This window comes from Poeciliopsis prolifica, unplaced genomic scaffold (assembly GCF_027474105.1).
Source record: "Poeciliopsis prolifica strain line A6 unplaced genomic scaffold, Auburn_PproV2 SCAFFOLD008, whole genome shotgun sequence".
Classification (NCBI taxonomy): domain Eukaryota; kingdom Metazoa; phylum Chordata; class Actinopteri; order Cyprinodontiformes; family Poeciliidae; genus Poeciliopsis; species Poeciliopsis prolifica.
This window is the reverse complement of record NW_026562383.1, coordinates 1,330,567-1,349,361: the sequence shown is the minus strand read 5'-3', so window position 1 is coordinate 1,349,361 and position 18,795 is coordinate 1,330,567. Positions and strand designations below refer to the sequence as shown.

Below are 18,795 nucleotides of genomic sequence, written 5' to 3'. Positions count from 1 at the left end.
GCCTGTGTATAAACAGTTTTTCTGTTACCGTAAGTTGTTTCTCTGCCATAAGCGCTTTCAGCAGTGAGTACACAAGGTTGATTGACGGCGCTAAGACCCTCCTCTTTTGTTCAAGATTGGTGCAACCATTCAGGCGGCAATAGTAGCTCAAAGAGGAGGTGGAGGAGATTGATCTTTTCACCGATTATTCATCCCATGACACTGTGACAGTTTTAATGAAATTGCCACATATTTTCTATAAAAATTACATACTCCAGCTTTAAAGTTCTCTTTTATAAAGGATTTCAAATCGTTGAAGCTCTCCTCATAATCTGCCTCAAAGAGCAGGTGGCAGAATTTCTGGGAAGCACCAATGGATGAAGTGTGTGAGTTGGTGTGAAGGGTGCTGCCGTCATGCAACACTCTGAGCCATGCTGAGGAACTTGTTCAGCTCTCTGAAAGGGATTTGCACTGTGACACTATTCCTACACCCTCAGTTAACCCCATGCGAGAAACCGACACGCATGCACACGCACACACACACGCACACGCACACACACACACACACACACACACACACACACACACACACACGGAGCCACAACAGGCCGTCTCTCTGGCAGGCGACGGCAACATAACAGCCGGGGAGGAATGTTTCATTTCCGTTTAAGAATAAAGAATTGGACTCGGAATCGTGATTGTTGGCCTTGTTGTGTTTTCTCTGTGCATCTAGTGAAACTTTACTCTGCATTCCGAAATGTTCTCTTACCTCTTGGGATGTGCAAGGTGGTTTCCATAGATACAGGGAGCAGGTTCGGGCCTCTTGGGCGGCCCGATCCGTCCAAGCAGAGATCAGGGTGGACATGTGATGCTGGAGGAAGGACAGAAAGGAGAAAGAAAAACTTTACTCCTCCAGATGTGATGTGAAATCTTTAAAGGGGCAATATTTTGTATTTCACACATTTTCATAGCACAATAAGTAACTATGGCAAAGTTCACACCAAAATAATTTTTTTTGCGTGGTTGTTCACATTTTAAAAATTTTGTGACTTGTACGTGATCTCCTGTGTGAACCGCAAACAATCTAAAAGTGTTCCGCATGCGCAGTAGAGGGCGCAGTGATGTCACACATAGTGAGTGTGCTCATGGATTATATCTGATCCATGAGGCTGTCCAGCTACAGTTCTTCTACTTAATGGTAACCTCCATTAAGTAGAAGAACTGTGAGTTTTTGCAGAAGTAAACATGGATGGTAATGGTGGAGTGTAGCTTGAAGTTGTTGTACAACCGGAGGTAGCACATGAATAACTTAATTCTCATTACGGTAAACCATAGTTATTATACTTGTAACTTAACATTTTGAAATTGGGCTTCTATCTCTTTAAAAACTCCTACTCTTCCTGAAACTCCGCCTTCATATAACTCCTTTATTAAGGCTTTATCAGCGGTTTTTACCAGCTTCACTCTGAGAAGTAGCTCAAATGAGCTCAGCAGATGAGCAGTTCCTCCGGGTGTTTGCTAATTGCTACTGGCTAGTCTGAAGGAGCTGGGTGGAGGAGTAATGGTGGACTGCTATGTGAGTCATAAGCTTGGAAACTGCAGCTCAGAGGAGGAGCTCAGTCCACGCAGGCGTTTTGGATAGCTTCAACTTGTCTGGAAATACCATTCAAGTTAAAGTGTTTATGGAAATTTATTTCTCGCCATTCTTCCAGAAGCACATTTGTGAGGTCAGACACTGATGTTGGACCTAACAGCTTCCTCCAATTAACCATAAATGTATTTATTCAAGTAGAGGACAGGATTGTGTGCAGACCAGTCAAGTTCCTCCACATCCATGTTTTTATTAATCTAGTTTTGTACGCAGGCCATGTTAGAGGATGTGAACTATGTCTGGAAAATACACAATAATGCCCTTTGTTAATTAAATAATTCTGCCAGCTTTGAAACTTGGGTTTGTCTTTGGTAGACAGACATCAACATTTTTTAAAGTAATAAATATTCATTTGGTTGAGTTGCTGCAGAAAGAAGATGGGCCTGTAGCTGTGCTGCATGTAAAGGAGGTAAACTGACCATTTCAGCTGATCCAGAAACAGGTAAATGGAGTCAAAGATAAATAATAAGGTCTGTTGGATTTTTTTGGTGGGTGTTTTCTTTTCCCTTCCCAACTCTTTTTATGAGCAGTTTCAATTTCAGGCGAGGAGGTCGTGCCTCTCAGCTCCAGCCCTTCTGAGAAGAGGTGGGGCAGGAGGGGGAAACCTGTCATAGAGAATAACAGGCTCACCGGCTGAGGAGGTGCAGGCATACTCCTACCCCCGTCTACCAGACTAACAGGACCGAGCGCCTCCAGCCAGCCGGCCTGGCCAGCTGCCTCGAGGAGATCCCAGGTGGCAAATATTCTGCTGCTGCAGGGAGCGAGCATTCGATCCCACCCTGTGGAGCTCAGGAAATCTGTCAGGTCAGTGGTGGTTGCAGAAAGCAGTGAGGCGTGACTTTGTTGGGGCTGAACATTTCTGCCACCCCATTAACGGCAGGATGGGACGGTCCAGAGGTGTTTAGGAGTCCTCTGCATCCTGTCCACTCACCTCAAAAACAGTTGTCTGCAGCTGGACAGCCCTCTCTCTCTGTAGAGTTCGGTTGGTTTTTAATGATGCGGCAGCCGGTGAAAGTTTTAAGGCTGCAGAATGATGTTCCCTTCTGTTTATTGAGTAAAACAATCTCAGATGTGTTCCTTGTGACTTTCAGTAAAACAAGATGCCACTCGGCCTTGAGAAAAACAGAGATCGACAACAACACATAGAGAGAGTATGAGGAGGAGGAATGTTTGTGAGGAACCTGAAGATGGAAGCCGAGTCTGTGTAGAACTTCAAAATGATTTCTCCTAGCAGTGCAGGTTGGATTTCTCTGAGCTGCTCAACCCATCGCTCCATCGTGACAGAGCTTCCTGCAGTTTGTCACTTCTGAAACAGACTGACAGACAATTTATATCTGATCCATGAGGCTGTCCAGCTACAGGCCACACTCTCTGCAAAAGATGTTACAGCCTGAAGCAGTCAGATTGATGACACACGGCAGAAAGGAGCCAGAACACAGGAGAAGTTCAAACCAATATTTTTGACCCTTTCCACTTTGTGTCATAACCACAAGCACTAATGCATGCTTTTGGCATTATTGTCTTTGTGGTTCACATACACAAAGTAGTGAGCAAAGTGGAAGGTAAACAGCTGAGGTTTTTGGTGCATAATGAAGATCTTTTGCAACTGCAGTGTTGATCATTCCTTCCACAAATTAGTTGGTTTTTTGGAGGCCTAAACGAAAACTCACCGGATGTTGTAAAACACGTCAGACCTGGAGAAAATGTAAGTACTTAAAGAGAAATACCTCAAGAGCGCCCCACAGCAACATTTCAAACACCCTTTATCACAAAGATATGACACTTGATACACTTGTAGAACTTCCCAAGACCTACCAGAACATAAAAAGTCTTGCACCCCCAATCTACAACAAACAGGTAGTCATCCACCATGGATGAACTTAGAGTTTTGACACATTTTGGTCATTCACAGCCTCTATTTGGTTGAACTCTTAACAGAAGTTTGGATTTTTTGGGGGGCTCAAAAATTGATCAGATTGCTTGTAAGGTGCTGGAGATCTAAATGTATCAAAATTCTGACTTTTGTGCATGTTGAAGGGACATGGCCAAAAATATAAAGGTTGCTATAATTGCCATGCACTTTCTATTTAGGGGCACCAGAAAATGTGAATAAATGTAACATATTGAAGTGAATGTTCTTTTGTAGAAGATTTTCACTCTACATTATATTTGTTGAGTTCTGTAGCAGTTCTGGATGGTAAGTCAACAACTAAACACCAAACCTTTTCCAGCAGCCATTGCAAAACAATGACGTTATAATGAACTCCCCTTGCGTTGCCAGGTGAGGGGCTCTTTACTGCAGCTCACTGATTTATTGTTTTTGGAAACTTTTTGACAAACAGTTTTTTTTTTTTTTTTCCAGGTACCAAAAAAAAATTTAACTTATTGGCAGAAAACGACTGGATGTTGTTGTTGTTTTTTTTGTTTTTTTTAGGCACTATAACTGTTTTGCATTGTCTGACCCTCCAAACAGTGCAGAAAACGTTTGGACCTAAATCCAAATTGACGATCTGGAAGAAGACTCAACTGAAGCTTGAACTTTAGCAGTGGTCAAATCTTCCTGGCAAATACTGTCTCTAGATGTGCAAAGTGAGTAGAAACACATTTTAAAAGTCTTACAGCTGGAATTACAGTGAAAGACGCTTCTGACCCGGTGGGACTGAATACAAATGAACATTACCCTTTAGACTTTGAGAGCCACTTTGTAACTATACACTACTGTGCTGCTCTATCACATCCATTCACATCAGAACATATGGATGTTTGTAATCGAAACAAGACAAAATATGAAAATGTCCTAAAATTCCACTAATACCTAAAGGTTTCTGACAAAATGTGAGTACTTTACGATTTCTGAATAATTTTGCGAAGCATAAAGAGAGACAAACATGCAGACATGTGTTTGAACTTTTTTAATGAATTGTTTAAAGCTGTTATACAGACCTGTATAACTGTACAAAAAGAGAAATACTTGATTCGTCACTTTCCACTTATGCTGCAATGTTGAAAAATAAAGATTTATAAATATAATGATCAAAAAAAAAATAAAATAAAATAAAAATCAAGCAAATACATTCCACCTCATTACAGACAATCCATGAGTGGTTGGGGTACAGTGGAGGGGTGATTTAGATTCAATCTATATAAACTCCTCCATAATTTGATATTGGGAAAAGCTAACTCTTAAGAGGTCAGAGCTTTGCAGACAGTGATGGACGTTTGTTTGATTTTAGGGAACATGTCAGACTGATCCTAGTCCAATTAGAGTCAATACCCAGGAGCCTGAGGAGACTGCGCTCTGACCTCTGTTCTCATTCCTCCTGCTCCCGTTTCCAGCTATAAAAAGGCACAAAACAGAAACCCTGTTTGCAGAGCTTCAATTCGTAACATACAAGCTAAAGACACCACCAGTTCAACAACAGACCTGCTGCAGATATGCCTGTTCAAGCCTCACATACTGAGTCAGCTGCAGTCCCTGATGATGGCACTGTGACAGTTCAAAGGTCAGATGTTGATACCTTTGTTCTAAACAGTCCAATCCAGGACATCCGCTGACCGCCACAGTACACACTGCTGCATGGAACTGAACAAAATATACAGACAACAGACGCAGCAAGAGCTTAGAGATGGAGGAGACAATCTGAAGTGATGTAAACGATGTAGCAAACACCAGCTGAACCCTGAAAACAGACAGATTGCTTTGTGAAAGCAGTCCTGACATGCTGTGTAAGCTGATTAAAGCATTCACACAAACAATTGTAGATGTTCAGCGGAAACAAAAAAATATGTTTGATTACTACAGGATAGTTTATTTTAAAATACTGAGGTGTAGCAAAACCTGCCAGAATGCACATATCAGATCAGTACTGAGTCAACTTGAGCTCCATCAACCTCAGATTCCTTCAATTTTTCTCTTTACTGCAGCGAAACACCTGGAACGGACCTGGAACACACATGCGTTCCACCAGAACGCCGTGTCTCCAACAGATCACACCAAGTGTCTTTAGGAAGCGCAGTCAGGAATCGAGATTCCCCAAGCTCAAAGCTGCTAGTACTTGCTTGTAACAGGAAGCAGGTCAGTTTGTGACCACGGAAAGGGGATTTGGTAACAAGATAAATAATCAAAATCAACCCAACAACAACAAAAAACAGATATTTATTCATTTTCTACAACCCAAGATTTTACCATTTAAGAAAGAACACAAAACCTGCAGCAGTATGGGAGTTGAAACATGCATCTTTATCGGTGAGCAGGTCAGTTGGGAACACTTACTGCTGATGTAGTGATGAAGATATGAATCAAATCATAAAAAATATTGTAACAGTTTCTTCATTAAACAAAGACCTACCTTAGTGCTTAGTCGTAACTCTTCAGTATTGAATGTCGATGGCGTCTAACCTTTCAGATATGTGGCTAAAAGTAGATATTGATATATTGGCTAAATGCTCTGGAGGAGAGAGAGTGAATTCTTTTAAATAATGAATTTGTAACAGGAAGGTTCTTCCAATAAGAACAGACTCGTCCATGAGAGTGAGAAATGTTCAGGTTTCTGCTTCAGTTCAGAGATGAAAAACATGGATATGAATTTACTGCAGTCTTCAAACTTTTGTCTTTGAATAACTGACCCTTTGCATGTGACGACACACTCTTCAGAAGCATAACATTCTGCCATGGCAGACGTCAAAATAACCTACCCACATGGCAACTCCTGTAAAGTTTGTGAAAAAACGTTGTTGGTAACCTAATATCACAGTCATGTTGTTGTTTCACTATGGTCAGAGAACTGCACACAATAATAACAAACTGACTAGGAGGAAATCCAAACTTATTGTGATCAGCCTGACTAGAAAAAGAAGAACCACAATTTTTTTTGTTATGCTGGCAAAAAAACGTGGGAAAACAATCATAACACTGTTCAATGCTCCCGTCTGTCACTTTCTATATCCGTCATGGTGCATCAGCGTGATGAGGTCAAAACTAGGGGTTGCACCTACTAGTTGATTCCTTCTTCTGCCGTGTTCCTTTATGTGGCTAGTTCACTATTCGCAATCATCTGACAAAATTGACACTTCCAAGAAGAATCAAAATGAGGAAATAGGTGAAATTGTCATAGTTTGAATTGTATAAAAATACAATCCAAACTAATTTACCACAGGGTTAGCCGGAATAGGGCCGTCGCATGGTGCTGTGATTAGAGTAGACACCCCGTATACAGAGGCCCCACATGGCAGCCTCTGTTCCTTGCCACATGCTTTCTCCCCCTTTTGTTTTTTCTTTTTAAAAAATGGTTTTACACTTAAAAAAATACTGTGAAAACATCTGGCGACATGGTTCAAGCTGCATTCTGAGGATCTGACAGTCTATCCCTGCTGTTGTCGATATGCCGGTACATCCTGCAAAGTCAGAAAGCTGCTGCCCTGAATCACTGGAAGATTCTGCTGCACACTGGGGTGGAGGAGCAGCAGGTGGGCGCAATGATTTCTACTGTAAAATCATTAGAAAGTGTGATTTAGCTTATGATGTCTGAACATGGACGTCTGCATGTTGGAACATCCTTTATGTGCAGCTTCTCTCTATGTGGTGTTTTGTCAATATTTGCTGTGAATATTGACAAAATCCCTGAAATGGAACTCCTTCTCCTCGGATATGTTGTGTGTCCCAGACTGCCTGTAAGCTAATGTGAAGCATTTTCTCTTGCGTTTCTATGACGTCAGTGATCCATGTCAACTCAAGTTTTACCATGCTGATATCAGCTTTAACAAATATGAAGCAGTGCAACCCCTAGTCCATACCTCTCACTACGTCTTTCATAGAGCTGCGCTCTCATGATTGTGCTGCTTTACGCAGCAGGTGGTGTGTCGGGCTTGGAAGGAGTTACACTTGAACACAGATAAAGAGGAATAGATGATGAGTGAATGAATCATCTATGATGAGATTATGATGATGAACACTCACTTCATTGTCATATTTCTGGTAGGTGGCAGCAGATTTGCAGCTTGGTAAAAAGCACAGTACAAATCTTTGATATTTACAGACAGAATACATTCAGACAAAGCAGGAGAGGGGGGTCTTCTCCCCTTTGCGAGGTACATTTGGCACTGCTAATACTCGACCCATCCCCCACACGTTATTCAGTTTCGCTCCATTCCTTCAACTGTCCTCTCACTGTTATCATTCCTCTTCAGGTGTGATACTTGATAGTGATGATGGGCCCAGCACAGCAATACTTCAACAGGTGCCAGGCAGATCCATTCCTCCTGCAGCCTGCTCTGCCCCTGCTTTGATGAGCAGGGGTCTTTGGTTCTGAAGGCACATGAGTGCATCTTTCAACAAAACTCTTCGAAACGTCTTTGATAGTTAACCCCTTCTACCCCGGCAGTGAGCAGGCCTGGCTTAAGGGGGAAGGGGGAGTCGGTTCTCTGCTCCATGAGTCAATCCAGCTTTCAGTTCGTTGTTCCGACAGAAATGGCGGAAGGCGGCTGGAGTTGGGTGTAAACTCAGATACCTTTGGTGAGATCTGTGATAACATTGGCCTTTACCAGCTTGCGGAGGAACTCCTTCTCCTTGGCTATGTTGTGTGTCCATGACTGCAAGGGGAAAAAGTCAGGAAAAAGATTTTAGGTGGATACAGCATCACAAGTCCAGAAGGAAGGTGACCAAGATCTGGACATCTCTTAGACTGCAATTCTCCTGGTTAGCTTAGCATTTCATTATTCACATTTCCTCACAATGTGGGGATTTCTATGCACAACAGGTAAAATAAGTATCAAACACATTCCAATTTGCCAAAGTAAAAAAATTTCTAAAGGTGCTATTGACATAAAATTTTCACCAGATGTTGGTAAGAACCCCTGTAATCCATGGATAGAAAGAAACCAAAACAAATAAAATAAAAGAATGAAGTTATGTGTAATAATAACTTACACATAAAAACTTGTTTTTATGTGTTTTTGCTGAACAAACTTACTGATGTTTAATACATTGTACAAAAACATTTGTTGGTAATGCCTCCTGTATAAAGAAATGCACAGCATGCATAGCTCAGGTTTCATTTTAGCCCATTACTCCACACCGTCTCTAAATCTTGAAGGATCTGTAGGCCTCTTCTACAAACTCTCATTTTAGTTCTCCCCATAGATGTTCAATTGGATTCAAGTCGGGTGATTGACTGAGCCATCCTAGCAACTGTATTTTCTTCCTCTGAAGAGTTCCCTTGGCTCTGTGTTTAGGTTCACTGTCTTGATGATGTTCACACTTGTTTCATCATCATATTTCTGGTAGGTGGCAGCAGATTTTTCTCAATAAGGTCTCGGTACGTTTTTGCATCATATTCTGAACTCCTTTCAATGTCTTTTCTTTTCTTCAGTCAAAACTATGGATTATGAGGCTCAAATAAAACCAACCACTCAACTAAGGACGACTGAAACACAACTTATCAGCAGGAACATCGTGAACATGAACACATAGATGTTTGTCATTTTTAACATATCAGTACCATATTGATGAGTAACCCTGACATTACCAACTGATATTCATTGTTGGCGTTTGTGTTCATGGAGGGAGGGTGTGGTTATGTGGCATCTGTTTGGTCATGGGATACAGAGGGCGTGAAGCATCACTGAATTTTGGGTTGATTATTATTATTATTAATTTTTAAGATTCAGGAAACTTAGCTCATTTCTGGTATGTCTGTAAATCTGACACACAAACTTTGTCCAGACTAATGTGTTCAAGTTGTGCTAAAAGAAGGAAGTCTGTCAGTGACGCTGTTCAAGTATAAAGTAGCATCTCAATAATCAACAAGTAGCAGCAGCAGTAATGTCAGCATCCACAGCCCACATTTCTAAAGTTGTATTTTCCCAAATCAGTCCCATGAATAATTTGGGGTTCCTGAAACACTTGAAAGCCGAATGGGTACAATCACACTTTGCATCAATCTGATGGTTAAATGACCCGAATAACAGATAAATAACAATAAGCATCTTTGTTGTTGAGCTTGTACATCCTTTTATGGAATAGTTCAGCAACAAAAAGGGATGTTGGATTGAAAATGTTGCTTATTTCGTCAATATTTAGTTTTCAATCAAAATGTGATTAATTATTAAGAATATTAATAAAGTCCCACCATTACTAAAGTCCTGTATAAACAATTTTTCTTCCACATGAATTACTTATGAGTAATCCAAAGGTGGAGCTCTTTTATTTGAATTTGTTGAAAAGGCAACACAAGCTGCTGCAGTCTCTCCTTCACATGGCTCCTCAGCTGTAGGCTGGAATACAGTTCACGAAAATCCACTGTTATCACATCAATGATCAGGCTTAGAGAGAAACCTAATAGAAGTAAATGTTATTTCACTGGTGAGATATTTTAGCTTTTATTCTAGAATTATTTATTTGGGTTTAATCTTTTATAAAATATGATATTCCAATAAAGGTAAAAGGTCATTTTTTTCAGGCCAAATGCTTAGAAAGCAAAGAGGAATGAAGGAACAGTGAAGGGTGGTGCAGCTTGATGACAGAACACTGATCTAATCACCTTTTACACTGATACACATCATTTGTTTTGAAACAGCTGGATGAATTGGAAAGTGACTTTGTATCAACTATGAACTGATTCCAGAAGCTTGTGGGTCAGACGCAGCGTCCATGTGGTACCGCTGAGTCAAAGCTGAAGTATCTCACATTTTCATATCAGCGTTTGATGAAGTAAGTGGGATCCCGCTTTTTGGGTCAGGAATATCGCCCTCTATGACAAACAGCTCCATTCTAAGCAGATGGTTTCACAGCTGCATGGTTCCTTAGGAGCAAATAATAACCCCACTGAGTGGCTGCAAGTTTGGCTTTTCAGCTTCCAAACAAAGGCACTCCCATTATTTAGCCTCCTGTGGCAGATGATGACAGTGTTGATGAAGACGTTGATAATAAATGCCAAAAGTTCACGGGGAGTTTAGACAAAGGTTATCATCATACTGAGCTCATGGTTTACACTCATCAGCACATGGGTGACATCTCCGATTCCCCTGCATCCCAGTGTAAACACGCAGAGAAACACTGACTGATTGTGTTCAGAGTGATCAAACGACACACAATGTTATAAAGGCTGATGAAAGATTCCTGGGAAATCATTCCATCTGTTGCTTTTTTCATTTCATTAGAAAAGTGGTATCAGGTTTGCCGTTGCGGAATTTAATTCATTATTTAATTAACCGGTTAGCTTTGTCTTAATGCCTAGAAGATAGTAATAAAGAAACAAAGACATTAGGGAGGAAAAATAAATCTCATAATAGCTTTTTTAGGATTTCTCCTCTGTTAAAGCACCGATCACCAGGACCAAACCTGGACAGCTCCAGGGTGGTGGATACAAAGCTTCAAAGTTCCAAACTTATGGCCTGAACAAAGGAATTCTGATGAGTGGAAAAGCACGTCACATGCACAGTGGGCGGCACCGATTGCTACAGGACTAGTTCACGAGTGAATTTGATCATCTCCATATTATATTATGAAAAATCTTAGATCAACCTTCAACTGATTTATTATGAAATTGAACAGAGATTATCTAATGCAAAAGCCTCAAGTTTATGAAACATTAACCAGTAGTTTACCTTAATAGCTTTTTGCCCTCAAGATCACCATAAATTTAGACAAAGACTACAACACATGAACAAGATAAGCTGAAATATCTTGTATCTCACAGATTCTTTAAAATTCAAGTCAGTTTATTAGTATGTCGCATATTCACAATACGTCATCTCACTTGAAATAAAAACATATTCAATCCAGACATATATTCCAACAGATCCTAGATATCAAACCGAGCATCAAGTTCAAAAGTTTAGGGACTCTGAAGATGCTTTATCACAGGAGGGCCTGCAGAGCTGCTCATTTATTACAATGTGAATTTAATTTGTAATTTTTAATTTTTTTTAACAAAATGTGGTTTAGATCTTTTGACTGCATCATTTAAATACAAAAGCTTGCACATTGTTTAACAGATTTCTTTTTTTAAACAGATCTATTGATCCATCTCTTGTTATACTGTCTGAACATAAAGACAGTTTTAACAAAACGAGCTAAAAACATTTTTAATAAAAGTTACAACTTTAACTACTTTGCTGAAAAAAGAGTCAACAAGAATGTTTTATGCTAAACATGTTTTATGCTAAACATGTTTTATGTTAAACATAAATGAAGGTTTTATCAGCTTCTAGTTACTTCATAAAATTATTGTTATATTTTCACAATAGAATGACTAATTGTGCCATTAATATTAGTTATATTCATTTAACCGGTCATTAGGTTAAAATTACACTTTTAAAACAATAGTTTTTTTTGTTGCAAATGTTTTATATTTTTCTTCATTTTAAAGCCTAAAAATAGAAATAACATGGTGGTTCTTTAGAGATGTCAAATTTATGTTGTCTTTTTCCAAAAGCTCATTTAACATTAGTTGGTCTGAACAGATTTTATCTAGCTGGATAAAATGGCACTTAGGATTGAAAGGTTGCAGACTCTGTTGAGAAGTAATATGCCTTCCCATTGTTCATGATTTAAATCAAAGAATTCTGTCATGTCCAGAATAAAAAGGGTAGTGAAGACGAAACTCACCTCTTTAATGGCAGACATCTTGACGCTCTCATAATAGTGCAGAGGTGCTTGAGGAGAGGTCATGTCGTAGCCAAAGCCAGCCACTGCCACCTCGTCACAGTTATGCAGTGCCATGGTTATAGCAACTGTTCCCAAAGTTGGAATGTTCTGCAGTAAAAACAGAGAAGTGGTTACAGCACAGGCATAGAGAAACACACACACACACACACACGCACACACACACACACGCACACGCACACACACACACGCACACACACACGCACACGCACACACACACGTTAACATGCAAACTGCATGCCTTCAGTAAGGCTGAATAAGTACAAAAAAAATCCCCAGATCAAGATCTGGACTGTCATCAAAAGTTAATCACATACAACCCGCTCCACTCTGCCCCCTGAGGAATATTTTTATGCAAATCCTGCAAACAAACAGGCAGACAAGCCACCACATAACCACATTTGGTTGTAAGCAAGAGCAATTAAGAATGCTTATGTTCAATTCTAATTATGACATCTAGATAACTGAGATAAACTTTTTTTTTGGGTTGTTTATCAAAATTACAACTTTAGTTCAGACTTGTGCATTGAGCCCACAGAGTCCCAGTGTTTTGGAGCAGTATGCCTTCGTTGCTCTGCTGAAAGGAAACTGCAGTCAGGCTGTGGCAGGTTTAGTTCCACTCATAACAAAGTGAAAGATTAATAAAAACTTTCTGCTTTCATTTAAACTAAAAATTATTATGACAATAATTTTTGTCTTAATCAAGCAGCCAGATACGCTTCTGTGCCTGCTGTGCACTCCTGGCTTTGTTCTGCTCCACTGCTGCTAACTGAATGTGAGCACTTGGTGATTAACTATTACCTTAAAGATGTGACCCCTGAAGCCCCTGCACCCCTACCTTCCCTCACCTCCACCCCCCACCAACACAGTGATGTACAAGGTTGAAGTGTGCTTCTTAATCGCCCTGGGCTGCCAGAGATTCTGGTTCTACACATGTTTTCTGTGCATGATTGAGGGAGTGGACATTGGATGAAGGAAGGGGGAAAAAAAAACAACAAAAAAACATCAGCCTTGGACTAAAACATGCAGGTGGAGCAGAGAGTGCAAGGAGGTCCTATTTAAATCATTACCCTGATTTGCAGCCCTCAGGGTTGGTGGAGCTGGACCAACAGCTGGCTAACCTCCTACTGCGTGTTCTAATCGCGATTATTTTACACACGCACGCAGGCACGCACACTCAACATCAAACACATGCAGAACAAATAGATCTCCTCATTAATTTCCATGTCCATAAACACTTAGTACAGGGTTTAGAGGAGAAATTGTGAAGTATTATTGGGGAAAACAAAATGTGCCAGATCACATAAGTCTACAGCCTGAAGTGTACAACACAGCAAGGCAGACACACAAAAATCTAAACACAAACTCATTATCTCCTCCTTTCACACACACACACAAACACACGCGCACACACACACACAAACACACACACAAGCACAAGCATAAAGCCACATGTTTAACACATGTTTCAGGGTGATGTTCATGTAGGGTGTTGTGGTAAACCCACATGGCAGAGTTAGGGTGATACAGTCCTCATGCTGCCTCTAATTCTCTAACAATATTCTCCTGCAGAGCACACACAAAGTATCTGCAAATGCAACATATGCTACCATTCTATTAGGAAAAGAAATATTATTCAAATTATTTGAAACCCACAATTATTTAGATTATTATTCACTGAATTTGGAAGCAAAATACATTTGCTGCATTTAGTACAGTACATTTAACACAACATTTTTTCCAGAAACTTCTTGTACAACCTTTCCTCGAAGTACCGTATTTTTCTGACTATAAGCCGCTACTTTTTTCCCACGCTTTGAACTATGCGGCTTATAGCCCAGTGCAGCTATTCAGTGGACTTTTCTTCAACTGCAAGGAAATGGATCATTGGAAGTCAAAATTGGAAATTGAATGTGCTGATTTTGCTTTAAAACAAGGACATGCTAGCAGCAGGCACGACGAAGAAATGTTTTCAAACTCATACCCTCTCATCAAGGAAACAACACGAAAAAGTTCATACGATGCCGGTTTTAAGTTGAAAGCTATTGATTTGGCAGTGCAGATCGATAGCTGCTGCACGTAAGCTTGGCGTGAATGAATCCAGGGTTTGGCGTCAGAGACACAGGGCTGCGTCTTTAATAGCAGATTTATTAAGGATGCAGCCCTCTGCTGCATCCTTGTGAAAAATCGAGAGCGACGGAAATACCAGAGGTTCATATATGTACGTTTCTCTTTTTTTTTTTTTTTGTAGTTGCGGCTTATGGTGAGGTGCACTTTATAGTCCGGAAAATACGGTAGCTGAAAGTGTTACTCAAATGTAAGACATTATAGAAAAAATTTAACTTCTAAGTGTCTAACATCTTCTAGAAAAAAAACACAAACTGGAAATCAATTGAAAATATCGAAGAACTAAACTGCAGAAGAAATATTTTTTTAAAAATAATCATAACTAAACATCGACTTATTTGACAAATCAAATTTCTTCATATTTTTATCCACCAAGCTAAATTTATTTTTGTGTATGGTTAAAAATTCTTTTATTAGTAAGGATGGCAATAATACTGGTGATTTTTTAACACCCATTAGTATCAGTATAATAAATAAAACAGGATTTTATTTTAATCTGGTTGTTGTTTTATTCTGGAGGGGAGGAGATTGATTACGTGTTTGTTTGGTACTATGACAGGATGCAGAGCAGGACTGTGGGGAGTTTAACTGAAGCAGAGGCGAAGTCAGCAGTGTGTCTGTTTATTTAAAGATGACGAAAGGTTACTGATGTGCATATAAAAACAAATATTTATTCAGGAATATTGCTGTGGGCAAAACTCATACTGAATATTGGCCCCAATTTTCATATTGGTCAATCCATACTTATTATGGACCAGTCAAAGGTTACTGTGTTTAGTTTCAGGTGGTTGCCCAGATTTGTTGAGTTACAAGGTAAAGCAGATATCACCAAGTAACAAAGCTCCCATCATGGGTTTTTCCATCGGTGTGTGTGTCTAACTCTTAAGGGTTCATTCAGACTGGCCCTGTTTAGTCCATTTTAATCAAACTCTAGCTCATGAAGTCCGGTTTGTTTTGGGAGGCGTGAATACAGAATCAAACTTTGTCAGGGACTAAAAAAAACAAAGCGTGGCCTACCTAAAAACCAGGTCTCCATTTGGTTTAAGTGAATTCTGGTGCACTTCCAATGCAAATGTGAACGCCAAGCGGACCGGACACCGCCCCAACAGCAGGAAGCCGAATATAGCACAGGGCATTCTGGGTAAATACAACCAAAACAAACGCATGTCTGTCTAGTGTTAGCAGGAGAAATGGCTCGTGGTCAGACATGGAGTGACGAGGAGGTTGAGGCCCACGTACAAATAAATCTTACAACTAAAATCTGATGCAACACCATTTTTGTTTACATTTTATGAAGGAGGAAGTTGTACTTGTGTCGTTTCCTTTAGTGGTTGTTGGTGCAGTTTCATTCCCATCTTTTTCCAACTACCTAGAATGAGTTGACTGACGCTGCTAATTCTGCCCTTCTCCCTTCTTTCACTAGTTTGATGAGTTTTCAAATTATGACCGCTCTGAGGTACATGGGTTCAGCCCTTGAAAGGGACACAAATACTTCAAGTATCCAATTAAAAGAAGTGTTAGAACTGTGAAAAGATGTGAATCTGGCACTTTGAGCATCTTACCCCTTTACCCATTAAACCATTGTTAAATGGCAGGCCTATGAACTGGAATGCAGCCTCCTGGATGAAGTATGGGTTGAGGATCCTCATTTCAGCTGGCGTCCGAGGCACATGCTGGGCTACAGACTTCCAGAAGCCCTCCATACGACTCTTGATTGTTGAAAAGGAAACAGGGGAGAAAAAGAGAACATTGTGCATTAGTCATTTAGAACATCAGTGGTAGACTACTTTTTGTCCCAGCCAGACAAATTAATGGAAACATGACTCAACTGGAGACAGGCAATGAGGTTCACTGAGAAAACATGACAGCACACTTACCTATGTAGAACTGACATGGAACGCAGAAGCTAAGCAGGAGCCAAGGCCTTTCTACTAGTCATTAAGGAAATGGCTTTCTGGCCTTTAATAGATGTTGTAAGGACAGAGGACACGCAGAACATCAGTAATTATGAGCTGTCAGAAAATATGTTTAACCGCCTGAGAGAGCTGCCAACGTCCTGGAGTCTTTAGTAGATATTAAAATACAGAAACATCCTTTAAAGGTTTAGTAGACTTAGGAAAATGCTCAGGAATAACAAGTATTTAATGTATTCCAATTCTTCTAAAACTATACCTTTTGATGTTGCTCACAAATTTAAGTATCACCTCGTATTTGTCATATATAAAACTGACTGCTAAACATGAAGTGATCTCTGTCAATTCACAGTAGGATTTTATTCTTCTGAATTTGGCCTGGCAATGACTTCTAAGAGGAAAAAAAATGTTTTGCTTCTAGAATAGTGTCACTTTCCCAAAATAATGGTCAAAGTAATATTTTTGACAAAAGTGATTTTTTTCTTCTTTTTGTGGGCAAAAAATAATTTTGCCTATTATTTTAGAATAGAATTCAACTTTATTGTCATTGCACTGTCACATGTACAAAGCAAGGTGAAAGTCATTGGATATATTATGTATATCAACCACTTCAGATTAATGATATACAGCTCCACAATTTGGCTATCAACCTCAATATAATACATTTTTTATGACACTATCGGTTCAGCAAAATCTAATACAACCCATCAATCAAATTCAGGCTTTTTCACATAAAATTTTACAGATTTGGTCACTGAGCAGAAATCTGAAAACAGCATTCACCCAAATCTGTTACGCATGTCCAAAAAGAATAGCAAAAAACAAAACAGACAAAAAGACTGCATGTACTAATTATTGTGTAAAAGCTTTTTTGAGTTCTCAATATGAATAGAAATTCAGCATATAATGATGCAGTTTTCTGGCTGATTAGCAATCTTTTAAAATCCTGATCTGTTGATTCCAATTTTAGTGTTTTTTTTGTTTGTCATAAAAGTCTGTAAGATGGCAACAGTGGAAGACTATTGGTGACGACAGAGGATATGGATGGATGGATCTATACATATCTAATTCTGTACTTTTGATTGCAGTTCGTTTTTTTTTTTTTTACCTTTTTATTTTGTTAAACCCAAACAATAAACCCCAAACTGTTAAACCTTTAACATCTAGGTTTCTTTAATGTTACTTCTCCTTCCCACTGGGTGAGCAGGAAGGAGAAGTATATATATATATATATATATATATATATATATAATATATATATATATATATATATGTATATAAATTTATTTATATATATATATATGTGTGTGTGTGTGTTGTTACGACCCTTGAAACTGCTAAACAGAGGCTCCAAGCCTTGGCCAGCCACCTAAAGAGATACACAAGGGAGAATGAAGCCAGATGGATTAACCGGCTCTTCTCCATTCAACCAGCTAAGGTGTACTCTCAATGGCAGGGTAATAACAACAGAGCAGACCCACCAAGGCTGGAGACTGAACAATACTGGAAAGGCATATGGGAAAGGGAGGCGTCCCACAACAGCAATGCACAGTGGCTGATCTCTCTACGAGAGGACCACAGCAACCTCCCTGAGCAAGCCCCAGTGATGTCCAAGAAAGAGTCTCAGGTATGAAAAACTGGACTGCACCAGGGCCTGACATGATCCATGCCTACTGGCTAAAGAAACTCACTGCCCTCCATGAGCGACTGGCAGCCCAAATGAAAGTGGGACTCACCCTGAATGGTTAACTGAAGGGCGGACAATCCTAATCCAGAAGGATCCATCAAAGGATCCAGTCCCACCCAAATACCGACCAATAACCTGCCTCTCCACAACCTGGAAGCTCATGTCAGGCATCATAGCGGCCAAGATAAGCAAACCCATGGATAAACACATGAGGACGGCACAGAAGGGTATCGATGTAAATAGCAGAGGAGCCAAACACCAACTCCTCGTAGACCACACAGTTGCCAGAGACTGCATAACCCGACACACCAACCTGTGCATGGCTTGGATTGATTACAAGAAAGCCTATGACTCAATACCGCATACTTGGATCATTGAATGCCTAGAGATGTATAACATCAACAGGATTCTGAGAGCCTTCATTGCAAACTCGATGAGGCTGTGGAAAACCACCCTTGAAGCCAACTGCAAACCACTTGCACAAGTGTCCATCAAATGTGGCATATACCAAGGAGATGGTCTGTTCCCGCTACTGTTCTGCATAGGCCTGAACCCCCTCAGCCAAATTATCAACAAGACTGGCTACGGATACGGACTCAAAAATGGGGCCAACATCAGTCACCTTCTATACATGGATGACATCAAGCTGTACGCCAAGAGTGAGCGAGACATCGACTCACTGATCCACACCACCAGGATCTACAGCACGGACATTGGGATGTCATTCGGACTAGAGAAGTGTGGTCGGCTGGTCACAAAGAGGGGGAAGGTCATT

At 40.1% G+C, this 18,795-nt stretch overlaps 1 protein-coding gene across 9 annotated transcripts in view; it reads right to left on the bottom strand.

Moving 5' to 3' along the window:
• Positions 1-5,770: 5,770 nt before the first annotated feature.
• st3gal3b (ST3 beta-galactoside alpha-2,3-sialyltransferase 3b) overlaps positions 5,771-18,795 on the bottom strand; it is a 65,267-nt gene continuing 52,242 nt past the window's right edge. For all 9 annotated transcript variants that reach the window (XM_055032781.1, XM_055032778.1, XM_055032783.1 and 6 more), the window contains 3 exons: positions 15,983-16,129; positions 12,237-12,383; positions 5,771-8,218 (listed from right to left, as the gene is read on the bottom strand). In XM_055032781.1, coding sequence (XP_054888756.1) covers positions 8,129-8,218; positions 12,237-12,383; positions 15,983-16,129 — 384 coding nt within the window. In that variant the 3' untranslated portion in view covers positions 5,771-8,128. The remainder of the gene's footprint in view (positions 8,219-12,236; positions 12,384-15,982; positions 16,130-18,795) is intronic.